This window comes from Gallinula chloropus (assembly GCF_964237585.1).
Source record: "Gallinula chloropus genome assembly, chromosome: 13".
Classification (NCBI taxonomy): domain Eukaryota; kingdom Metazoa; phylum Chordata; class Aves; order Gruiformes; family Rallidae; genus Gallinula; species Gallinula chloropus.
Window position 1 is genome coordinate 3128840 of NC_140098.1, and position 10504 is coordinate 3139343.

Genomic DNA, 10504 nt, shown 5'->3' on the forward strand with positions numbered 1-10504 from the left:
AGGCAAAACCAGTCTAGACAGACTGGTAAAACAGAACATTAAAAAAATAGATGTAGGCCAGAACATTAAAGAGCACTGCCAGCTGTACTGGGGAATGCATGAAACCTTCAAGCCCGCCTCGCTATTTAGACTGTCTTAGAAGCGTTATACAGTAGTATCTCATCCAAAATAAAAGATCCCACAAGCTTTCATTGCATAACTACAAATCCACCTACTCAGGCTTTTATAACCCTGCCTAAGGACGGCAAACAAACTGGGCATACCGCAAACACAACTACCAAATGCTGTTAACAACACAGAAGCCCCAAGACTCTGGGATCAACGCCTTTGCCTTCTCAGTCACATTCTGACTGTACTACCACCATGAACTAAACCTCCTGAACAGCCCAAAGACTCAGGATGCTATCCTGTAATTCTAGAAGAGCACTTTTTCCAAAATACTTTTAAAATGTATACTAAGCTATTACTAAAATATCACTGTATCATCTAAAATTAGAAGATCCTAACATTTAATAAAAGGTTTAATCTACATTACATAAAAAGCTTCTAGGCATTAAATACAACCATTAGTTTCTTTTAGAAGAGTATGTGATCAAACTATTACTGCATTTATTCACAACATTCAAACGCCAATATCAGTTCCTAACATGAAAATAACATCAGAAGACAAAAGTTACTACTGAACTCATAGAACTTAAGTATTTTATAGTATTCACAAACATGCTTGTTGCTTTCTTGCACGAACATTTTGGCTTAGAAGATAAAAGTACAGAAGATTACTAATCCAGAAACGCTCATTGTTGATTCATAAAATAATTTTGCAAAACACAGCCAAAACTCTTATGAGTTGTGCTGTATCACTGACACATTTAAAGCATTTGGAAATAATGCTTAGCTCAAGGGAACTTTACAGCCCAAGCACCACATATTTCACCATATGAGGCACGTGGTTGCTGTGCCTGTAATACTTCCTTTCATTAGAGTATAGCTGTATGACAAACAAGTTCAGCTCATTTGCGAACTGAACACTTTGTGAACATATGTAAAACTTTAAAAAAGTATCTTGAACAAGACATTATTCAATCTACACCTGAATACCAAGTTACATCCTAAAGTAGTTCAGCTACAGACAATGCTGAAGATACTTGCTGGGGTAAAAACACATCATATTTTACCACAGGCTAAGGCATTAAATAGCAGAGCTTTAATTAGGATTAATTAAACGCAACAGTCAGAAACATGATACTCTTGAGTTATCATTCCCAGTTTAATTTACACACAGTGAAATTACAACATTAAGAATTACTCTGCTTACCTGAAACCATATTTCAGGCATGATACTACTCTAGTAAAACACTGCAGCGTGAGTACAGATTTCACCCTGGACACCTACTAAATAAAACAACACTCGAGACCTGTCACTGTGAAGACTGCATTACTCGATCCACGCTGCTCTGTACTGAGTGGGCTTCCAAGCTCAGGCAAGTGCTTCACCAGCTCCAAGACACCTTTGCCCATGGTCAGGAATAGTTTTGGCCCATTTCTCCTCTATTCATGATTGTATGTTCTTACATCAGGTCAGCATTACCCACCTCTCGCTTTCCTCCTTCCAAATTCTGAAGGTACAAGCGTCTGAGAAACCTAAGACATTCCTCCCGTCTTTTGGAAGTAACTGGCTACACAAATAATCTGATTATTAGGTGATTTATTAAAAAAAACCATACCAAACCACCAAACAGAATACATTTTTAATCCAAGTCTAATTTAGAAGTAGCAACTACTGCCACTACAGCTGGGCAGCTGCCCCACTACTAAGGTACATTGTACACGTACTACATTGTACATGTAGCCCTCTACACAAACAAAATTTCAGTACAAATGTATTTGCTGAGGTCTAGAAGCAAGGTAAGTATTTCTGAAATGCAATTTTCAGCACAGGATGATGACTCAAAAAGTGTGCAAGTTAATTTAATAAAATACATTAATTTGCATCAGAAATAAGATTCCTCCTGTACTGGTTATGTTACAAGAAAAACAGAACCTCTTAAATTTCTAGTCCTTCCCCTTGTCTCCTTATCTCAAGATAATTAAATCACTAGGGAGGCTCATCAAAAGACTCACCATAAATACCACTGAGAATCAAAGCTCAGTATACAACACAGAGTCAACAAGGACTTCTTACATAGATGCACACTTACTGTTTAGAAGTCATAAGAGAATAAAAAACGGAAGATGTGGTTAATCACGGTCTATAAGTTACCAATGTAAATTACCAATGCAATCCTAAGATGTACCAAGAGAGTTATACCCAGCAGAGGCTTGCAAAGCGATGTGTCATCACACACATCATACATGTAACACATATGTAAGACACTTGGAAGGTTACCTATTTCTCAGGATGTGCCTGCTGAGAAAGGATTACCTCAGGTGGTGCAGAAAGGGCCGTTGGACGATCCTGAGACCAGAGACCAAAACAATTTCTCCTGCCTTGCGCAGCAAGGAAAGTGCACTCAGACACTGTGAGGTGCACAAAGGGGTAGGGAGCAGTTACAGAGAACAAAAACATTAAACACAAGAACTATAAATTTGCTAGAATGAAGTTCACACCAAAAATGAGGAGGCTCTATACTGCCAAAGCACAGAAGTTGTGAACAAAAGCTAACTTTAAGGTGAAACTATCACTTACAGGAAAAAAAACCCATCAGGTACAGGGCTGCCTGTGACACCAAAGCTGCCTTAGAAGGCTCAGATGTCTCCTGCAGTGCTCTGCTTCTCACCAAGAACACTGAATGCTGGGACCAAGGACCTGACCACTGCAGAATGACCTTACCACACAGAGAACGTCATCCACTGACCTCTGTTAGGTACAGTCTAACTGTCTGTAGCTTAGATAACACCCTATTTACCTAAAACCAAACTTTACAGTAACTCATGTGAAAGAACCCTCAATTTATTCTCATTGTGTTCGGTGGCCAACTGGTAGCTTCTATGATTTAAAGCATGACTACTGCCTGTAAAGCACCCAGCTCCCCATTCTAACAACCCATAAACAAAGCAGATAAGGAGTCACACTGCTGTGCAGCTACACAGGAGTACAGCAGAGACCAGGGAGAAAGGGGCGGGAAAGTGTTAGACAGGCATGTGTCTAACATGGGATGTTAGATGTGACACATGGGACTGGCATAGGAGGCTGGGGACTCCTATCTAATCCTCCCCTCCAGAAGATATCAGATGCTGAGCTGAAGGCACAACAAAGCAGAGATAATTAAATATCTGAACACCTCCTAACAGTTTTCAACTGGATTCTATTAATTGGCAATCAGCTGCCTCCTCTGAACGTAAAGTTTTTTACTCTAACTTTTTTGTATAATTAACAGCAGTAAATCTCAATAGTCTTATTACTCATGTAAATACATATTACAGACTTACTGAATTTTGGTTGGTTTATTTTTTCGTTGCAATAGTTTCTGATAGCCAAGAACTTTATTGTAGTCCTGGCCTCCAGCAATTCCTGGATCTGAAAACGTATGACAGTAAGCTGCAAAACAACTTCCAACATCCAGCTACTCTCCACCAATGAAGATGGAATTTTTTATTCTGAAAATTGTGAACATATGAACTACTATTCCCACCAGATTTCATTTAGCACAAAATCTTGCCTCAAATGACGGGCAATAGCATATGCTATAGAGAACAAGATGAGAGCAAGCACACAGTGATACTTCCCAGTGTGCTCATCAGCAGCTTGTAGCTCCGAGACCTCCCAAGCAGAAGTATTATCTTCTTTAAAAGGAGTTTCTAATGGACTTTTGTAGCATTTGGAACAGACAAATGACAAAAGGAAAGTCTAGGGCTGCATGAGCCACATAGTCCATCACTAACCACCACAAATATCACCCTCTTTTAAGCTAGCATGTGATAAGGGTTTTCTAGCATTTGCTACTTCCATCAGAAGGTTGCTGTGATTTTCCCACCCCAGTTAAATCATCCCTAACTACCGCCAATGTCACAAGAACTGGCCAGACACAATACTTCACATTGATTATCCCAACTGTTAAAGGTGACACACGTTACTTTTAATCAACCAAGTGTAAAATCCTGGCACGTTCCCCTGTAGAACCAACAAGGCTCCCAACAGGATCCTGCCTGGTTTCCTCATAACTCAGCTGGTGACCTGATGAACAGCCCACCCAGAGCTACCATTCTCAATGGAACCAAGAGGCAGACAACAGGCAGTCATGATTCACTGTGGCAATTTCAGAGGGAAATGTATGTCTGTGCCTAACTTAAACCATAGTAAGATCCCTCAAGGTGCAGAATTGTAACACTCAAGGTAAGAGCAATAATGCATTTAGAAAAGCCAAAGAGAAAATTAAGGGTGAAGGGGGAGCAGACAATCTAAAGTTAAACAGTTTCAAGCAAGGAGAACCTGATAACCATCAGGTCTCTTTCAGATGACAGCAATGGGCACCTCCTAATCCCTCTGTAGTAAACACCTTTCTTCAGCAAGCACACCTAGAGAAAGGAGTATCTCATTAGGAAATTCAAGGGAACAGGGAAGAAGTACCAAAACGAAACCAATCATCTGAGGATGTCCACAGGAAAGTTTTCCAGGGATATCACTTTGATTATTGTACAATAATCTCTATGGGAAGTACTAAAGCCCCCAAAAGCATGAGAAACATTAAGCCATGCCAGAGAGTAATGAAAATAAACTCTAAAGATTTTTTTTCTACTCTGGTCTCCAAGGACAGCTGTCTAACCTCACACATATGCCATATGGCAAGGTACTGCTCCATCTAAATGCTGGAAAGTCAGCTGAGACAGTTTCCCCCTAGATCTCAACTTCACCAAAGGACAAGCATGTCTTCAGTAAATACACAAGTGTACTGCCTTCTCCCTGACTTCCATTGCAAGCTCAAACCCTCTTTTTCTTTTTTTTTTTTTTTAAAAAAAAAGGGGGGGAGGAGGGGGCTACAAAACCAAGCATCAGAAATCCATAGTTCCATACTGCTTTATGTCTTCCCCCCTCTCCCTATTCATTTCCCTTCACACTATTTACTTCCCACCTGCCTGATGACACCTGATGAGGTGTCTCGGCCACCCCAGTAGCCCTGAAAACTCCGTTCCTGTTACCACCCAACACTTAAGCACCTTCCTGCAGGCTTCTTTACAAGAAGGTTACAGCTCCAGCCTCAGTTACAGCAGATGTTTCCTCACAAACCCAAATAAACATGCTCACACACACACACCTATTTCAACAGAACAATAAGATACAGGCAAAAGATCCACTTTCTGAAAAGTTCACCCATCTAACAATAAAAACTTCCAACAAGAGGAAAATCTGTTCAATCCTAAGCTGTTCCACATGGGTCCTTTTTATTACTTCCTCACTGTTCTTCATATTGAATATTACTGACCATTAGTAGGCAGATGTATGTGCTATGTAACTGTTCAACTTAGTTTTAAATATAAAAAAAAAAATAATAAAATACAGTTCTCCTAGTTTGCATACCAAATTTGAAATTAACAACAACATTATTCAACTTTTTCTGGGAGTCAAAGGAAAGAAAGCCAAAACAGAACTCTGAAATAAGCAGCACAATACTTTAATTATTATCATAACTCATTATGTCAATGCCCTTTTAAAGGATGTTTCAGGGCATATTCAAGATATGTGAGTTAAAACTGTTCTCCCCTTTCGCAGCAACTAAATTACTCCATATGCCTAAAGCTGCTTTCCATCTAGCAATAACTCCTGTAACAATGTTTTGTAGCAGTAACAGACAAATCTACAATAAAGTAATAGAACCCCACAGTCACCTATTTTTTCAATCACTTGTGGTGGGGCTTCTTTTCCCCATTCCCTGTTTCTTCTGCTTTTGACAATCAAAAATGGTCATCTGGAAGAAAACCCCTTTAAGCCACAGTGCCCAACACCCATCCTTCACTCACAGCACCACAAACAAACTTGTGGGAAGTCCTTCAACCAAAGATTAAACAGCAACATTTGTTTTGAGCTGATACTTCTGCCTGCCAGTCACTCATGTATTTTAACACAAATCCTGATGCTAAATGAAGCACATGCAATGTCACCTTTCCTGTAGCATTATTTTTACTAGAATGTATTTAGATAGCTGTTAGCTTACCCAATACTTGTCATTGGGTTTTTTGGGGCTTGCCAGGTTGAAGTTTTCTTGTGTGGAGTAAAGGGAGTTCCTCCTTGTTTTTAAAGCTAGAATTCTATACTATGGACTTCAATACAGTTTTAGTTCCTACTTTTTGTAAAGCTATTACTAAGCATCAAAAGTAAAATAATTGTACTTGGCAAATAAGCAAATTAAGTGCACTGTGGAACATGTTCTCTCCTTTCCAAAACAGTTCAGTTTTCCATTGGTTTGCAAGTTTCAGTAGTCTGCTCAACCAGTCATTACCATGAATCAGGTATAGCTTCCATGAGTACAGCTGTGCAGAAACAAAAGGCATCAAGATGGTGCCCTGGTTTCCACCCTATTCTAGCTAATCTAATTTCTTGTTAGCTTCTGACCCACACTGGATTCACGCCTTCCATAGGAACCATGCACAATAGCTCAGATCACTCACATTTTAAAGGCACAAAGCATTACTCAGTTCCCCTGAGGATATTAATCTGCACATCTACATCTTCCTAATGATGCACTGGAAGTAGTGACGTCTTTGTACAATGGACAAGAATACACCTCCCCCATCTGTAACTCCAGCACAGCATTGTTTTCCCCACATATTTCTTTACAAGACTTAAGAAATAAAGAGGTGTACTACATGCATCCTTGGAAGTTGTTCCAAGCAAATGGGAGTTTAGGAATTAAGGATTAGCTTACTCATGATCGGCAATCACTCATTTTAGTTACATGCTTTTAACATGACTTGCCAGTTATTAGCATACTACAGAAAGGATCAGCGGCAGGAACAGAAACACAAATCCCAAGGGCAGATTATTTCAGCATGTCAGGAAGCACCACCCCTGGATTTCTACCACACCGACTAAAGTTTTTTCCAGTTCAAAGACAGGTAGATGTTGCACAGCGATGACAGATTCGTTGGCTCCAGTCCTGAAAACATGTAATGCCAATGCAGCTATTCCCTGTTGTTACGCTACTCAGGTAACATACTCACTGCACCACTTGCAGAGCACAGATTCTATTCTACATTGAGAAAAGGAGAGCGAAACAAATCACTATCCCTAATCTTGGATTTCACTGGGTATTCAGAAAAAAACCACAAACTATTATGTATTCATCATCACAGTCCTCTGTAGACTTGTGTCACTGTTGAACCTAGCATACTTTGAAGGTATTTCACCTAAAACCTGTACATGTAAGCTGTGTCTTGTACTAACCAATAGTGAGTTTAAGTGCTTAAATTACATCTATAAAACATTAAAATATTTCTTCCACCAGTCCTCAAAGGAGTCACCCATTTCACAGGAAAGCCATCTGCACTACCCTGCAAGAAACCACTTAAAATTTGTTTTCATAAAACATCTATTTTAAAATATCCTGAAAAACACATTTGTTGAATTAAAAAAATATTAAGGTGACTTCGAAAGCGGGTCAGACAAAGAGAAGCATCATCCACAGCAACGCTGACAAAACGCTTGGGGTGTTATTACATGTTTGGCTGCCATGGTGCTCTGAGACTTGCATGGGCTCCCTCAGACTAAACAGTTTAGCTGTTCAACGAACGTGAACAGCTTATATTTTATTTCAGAACGGAAAAACAGGGCAGGGGGTTGTTTCCAGGCTTGTTTTATTTTTACTCCACGCACTTAAGAACGACGCCAGCCCGTTAAAGGGAAGCGGGGACGCGAGCACTTCGCAGGCGCCCAAGCGGGCCCGCTCACGCCTGCGGCTCCTCGCCCTGAGCCGTCGGGGCCAGGGCGTCGCGCCTCATGCCCGGCACGCGGCCCAGGCGGGGCCTGACCCGTGCCTGCAGCCACACTGCTCTCCAACGGTAAGCCTGCCCCAGTGAAAGAGCACTTCGTGCTTCAATTCAAGTATTTCAGTACTGAGAAGTTGCCTCATTCGGTTTTTTCCAGCCCCCAGGGAACCCGCAGCGGTGGATTTTAACGCCCTGGCGATCGACGGGCACAGGTAGGCCCCGGCGTTCTCACGGAGGTAAAACCTTCCGCTCGAACAGCTGAACACCCCTACGAAACCTATTGCAGCGGGGGCCTAGCCCGGGCCGCTCTCCACTGCGAGGGGAGGCCGCCTCACCTGACGGGAGCAAGCTCGGACGCCCCTCAAGCCACCCGAATTCCAGCAGCGTTTCCTCCAGCCGCCGGGTCCGGCCGCCGCCGGGCCGAACCGTACCTCCCGCCCCCCGCTGACAGAACCCCTCGCAGCCACGGGGGTCACCCCTTCAAACAACGCCCGCCCCAGCGTCGAGCTCGGCAGCGGCCGGTGAGACGGAGCTTCCCGGCCGGCGGCAGCGGCTCCCAGCCCGCGCCCGGCTTCCCGGCCTCCTGAAATGGAGGACGGTTGGGCCGCCGCCAGGCGCCGCGCCCGCAGGTACGCACCTAGCCGCCGGGCCGGCAAGGCGAGCGGCGCGGCCCCGCCGCCGCGGGCTGCCTGCCGCCGCTGCCCGCCCGCACCGGCACGGAGAAAGGAGCCCCGCCCGGGGTGGGGGGGGACGACGCGACTTCTCCCGAGCGCGGGCGGCCGCGGGCCCGCTCCCCGCCGGCGGTACCTACCACCTCAGCCAGCTTGATCCTGCCGAAGGTGCCCCGCAGGTAGTCCAGGTCGCAGCGGAGGCCGCCCAGCCCGCGGCGCTGGCTGACGGGCTCCGTGGTGGGCTGGTAGGGACTGCTGGCCCCCGACATCATGGAGGTGCTGGACGCCTCGCCGTCGAAGCCCTCCAGGTCGTCGCCGTTCCTCATGGTGCCGGTGGTGCCGGTGCCGCCGCGCTGCTGAGGGGCTGCCCGCGGAGCTCCGGCCCGAGCCGAGCCGAGCCACGCTCACCTAGCGGAGCGCCGGCTGCATGGCCCGCCCCGTCCCCGGTCAGGCGGCGCGGCGGGGGCAGAGCGAGGGCAGCATGGTGCCGCGTCCCGCCCGGCCGCCGCCTCAGTCCCGGCCCCGCGCGGCGGCAGCAGCGGCGGCAGCAGGAGGAGGAGAGCGCGGCGCGCGGGCAGCCCTCAGCGCCGCTCAGCGCCCCGCCGCGCGGGGGCGCCCTGACCCCGCGGAGGGGCGCGCGGACCGCCGCGCCCGGGGCCGCCGCGGTGCACCCGGCCCGGGCCCTCGCCGGGACGAGCGGCCGGCACGTCCGCAGCCCCCTCGGCAGCGCGGCCACCCCCTCCCGCGGCTCGCAGCCCCGTCCCTGCAGCGCCGACTCCACTCCGACCGGGGACGCCGCCGCTCCTCCCCCTGCGCTCAGCGGAAAGGGCGGAGAGAGCCCGCCCCGGAGGGCGCGCCGCGGCCGGGCGGTGCCTCCACCGGCCCGCGGTCCTCCGCGCCCCCCCTCCGCCGGCACCTGCCCCCCGGCCGCGTCCCCGCCCTCGGGCCGGGCCGCCTGCGGAGCCGCCCGGGCAGGGGAGGGGCGAGCACCTGCCCCCGGGCCGCCTCCCGCCGAGGCGAGCCGGGCGTGAAGCGGGCGAAGGCGGCGGCGGGGGCAGCCTGCTCGGCGGCGGCTTCCCGGCGCCTCAGGAGGCATTGGCGCTCGTTAGGCTGGCGTGCCGGCTGCTTGCCGCGAGGGTCAGGGGTCCGCGCTGGCGCCGGTGCCGCCGCCGAGCTGCCACTGTCAGCAGCACCCGCGCTCCGGGGCAGCCCTGCGGGGCAAGCTCCCGCCGCCCGGAGCCACGCTGTCCAGCTGCTGGGAGGCTGCACCCGCAGCAGGTCGGATGCAGGGAAGCTCCGGGGTGCTTCTCCGCCGGTGCCGGAGATGTTGTGAAGCGTAACGTTAGGCAGGGACTGACCCAGGTGAGCGGTGGCGGGCGCTGAATCGCTTTTTGGAGACGCTTTTTCTCCTGCTGTGTGACTCCCCTCATAAGCCAGGAGCGATCGCAGCACGAGCTGGCAAACACCGGAGCGTCCGGTGCCGCCGCAGACGGCTCTTTGTCACGCCGGGGCAGCCGGGCTGCGAGCCACAGGCCAGCTGGAATCCCGGGTGTTCGGTGCTGCATCCTGTGATGCGCCATCAGCCAGGTCCCTGCTCCTGTCACTGACAGTCTGCACGTTGACAGCCTTTCACATTACCGGTGCAGGACTCCACTTCATCTTCCTCTGGCCTTCAAGAGTCTTTGCTGCTCCAGCTGTGCTGTTTTCCGTGCACACTGTGGATTATCAACCTTGTGACTTCCGTCCTTCCAGTGCCTTTGTGTTTTGCTTCACATCTCCCTTTCAGTTCTCTTGAATCCTTCTCCTCTTAGAGGGTTCTGCCTAATATCACGTGATTTTTAATTTCAGGAGGTTTTTCTTCTTGTCTTCGGCCTCTTTATAGAGAGACCCTAAGAAGTAGGGCCAAAGAGACA

At 47.9% G+C, this 10504-nt stretch overlaps 1 protein-coding gene across 1 annotated transcript in view; it reads right to left on the bottom strand.

Annotated features, from left to right (window-relative positions):
* The window catches only part of CMTM4 (CKLF like MARVEL transmembrane domain containing 4), a gene marked incomplete at both ends in the record, with an annotated part of 30394 nt that extends 21477 nt beyond the window's left edge, over window positions 1–8917 (bottom strand). Inside the window, one exon of the mRNA XM_084270160.1 lies at window positions 8732–8917. Within this exon, the coding sequence (XP_084126286.1) occupies window positions 8732–8917 (186 nt within the window). The remainder of the gene's footprint in view (window positions 1–8731) is intronic.
* Between the last annotated feature and the right edge of the window lie 1587 nt (window positions 8918–10504).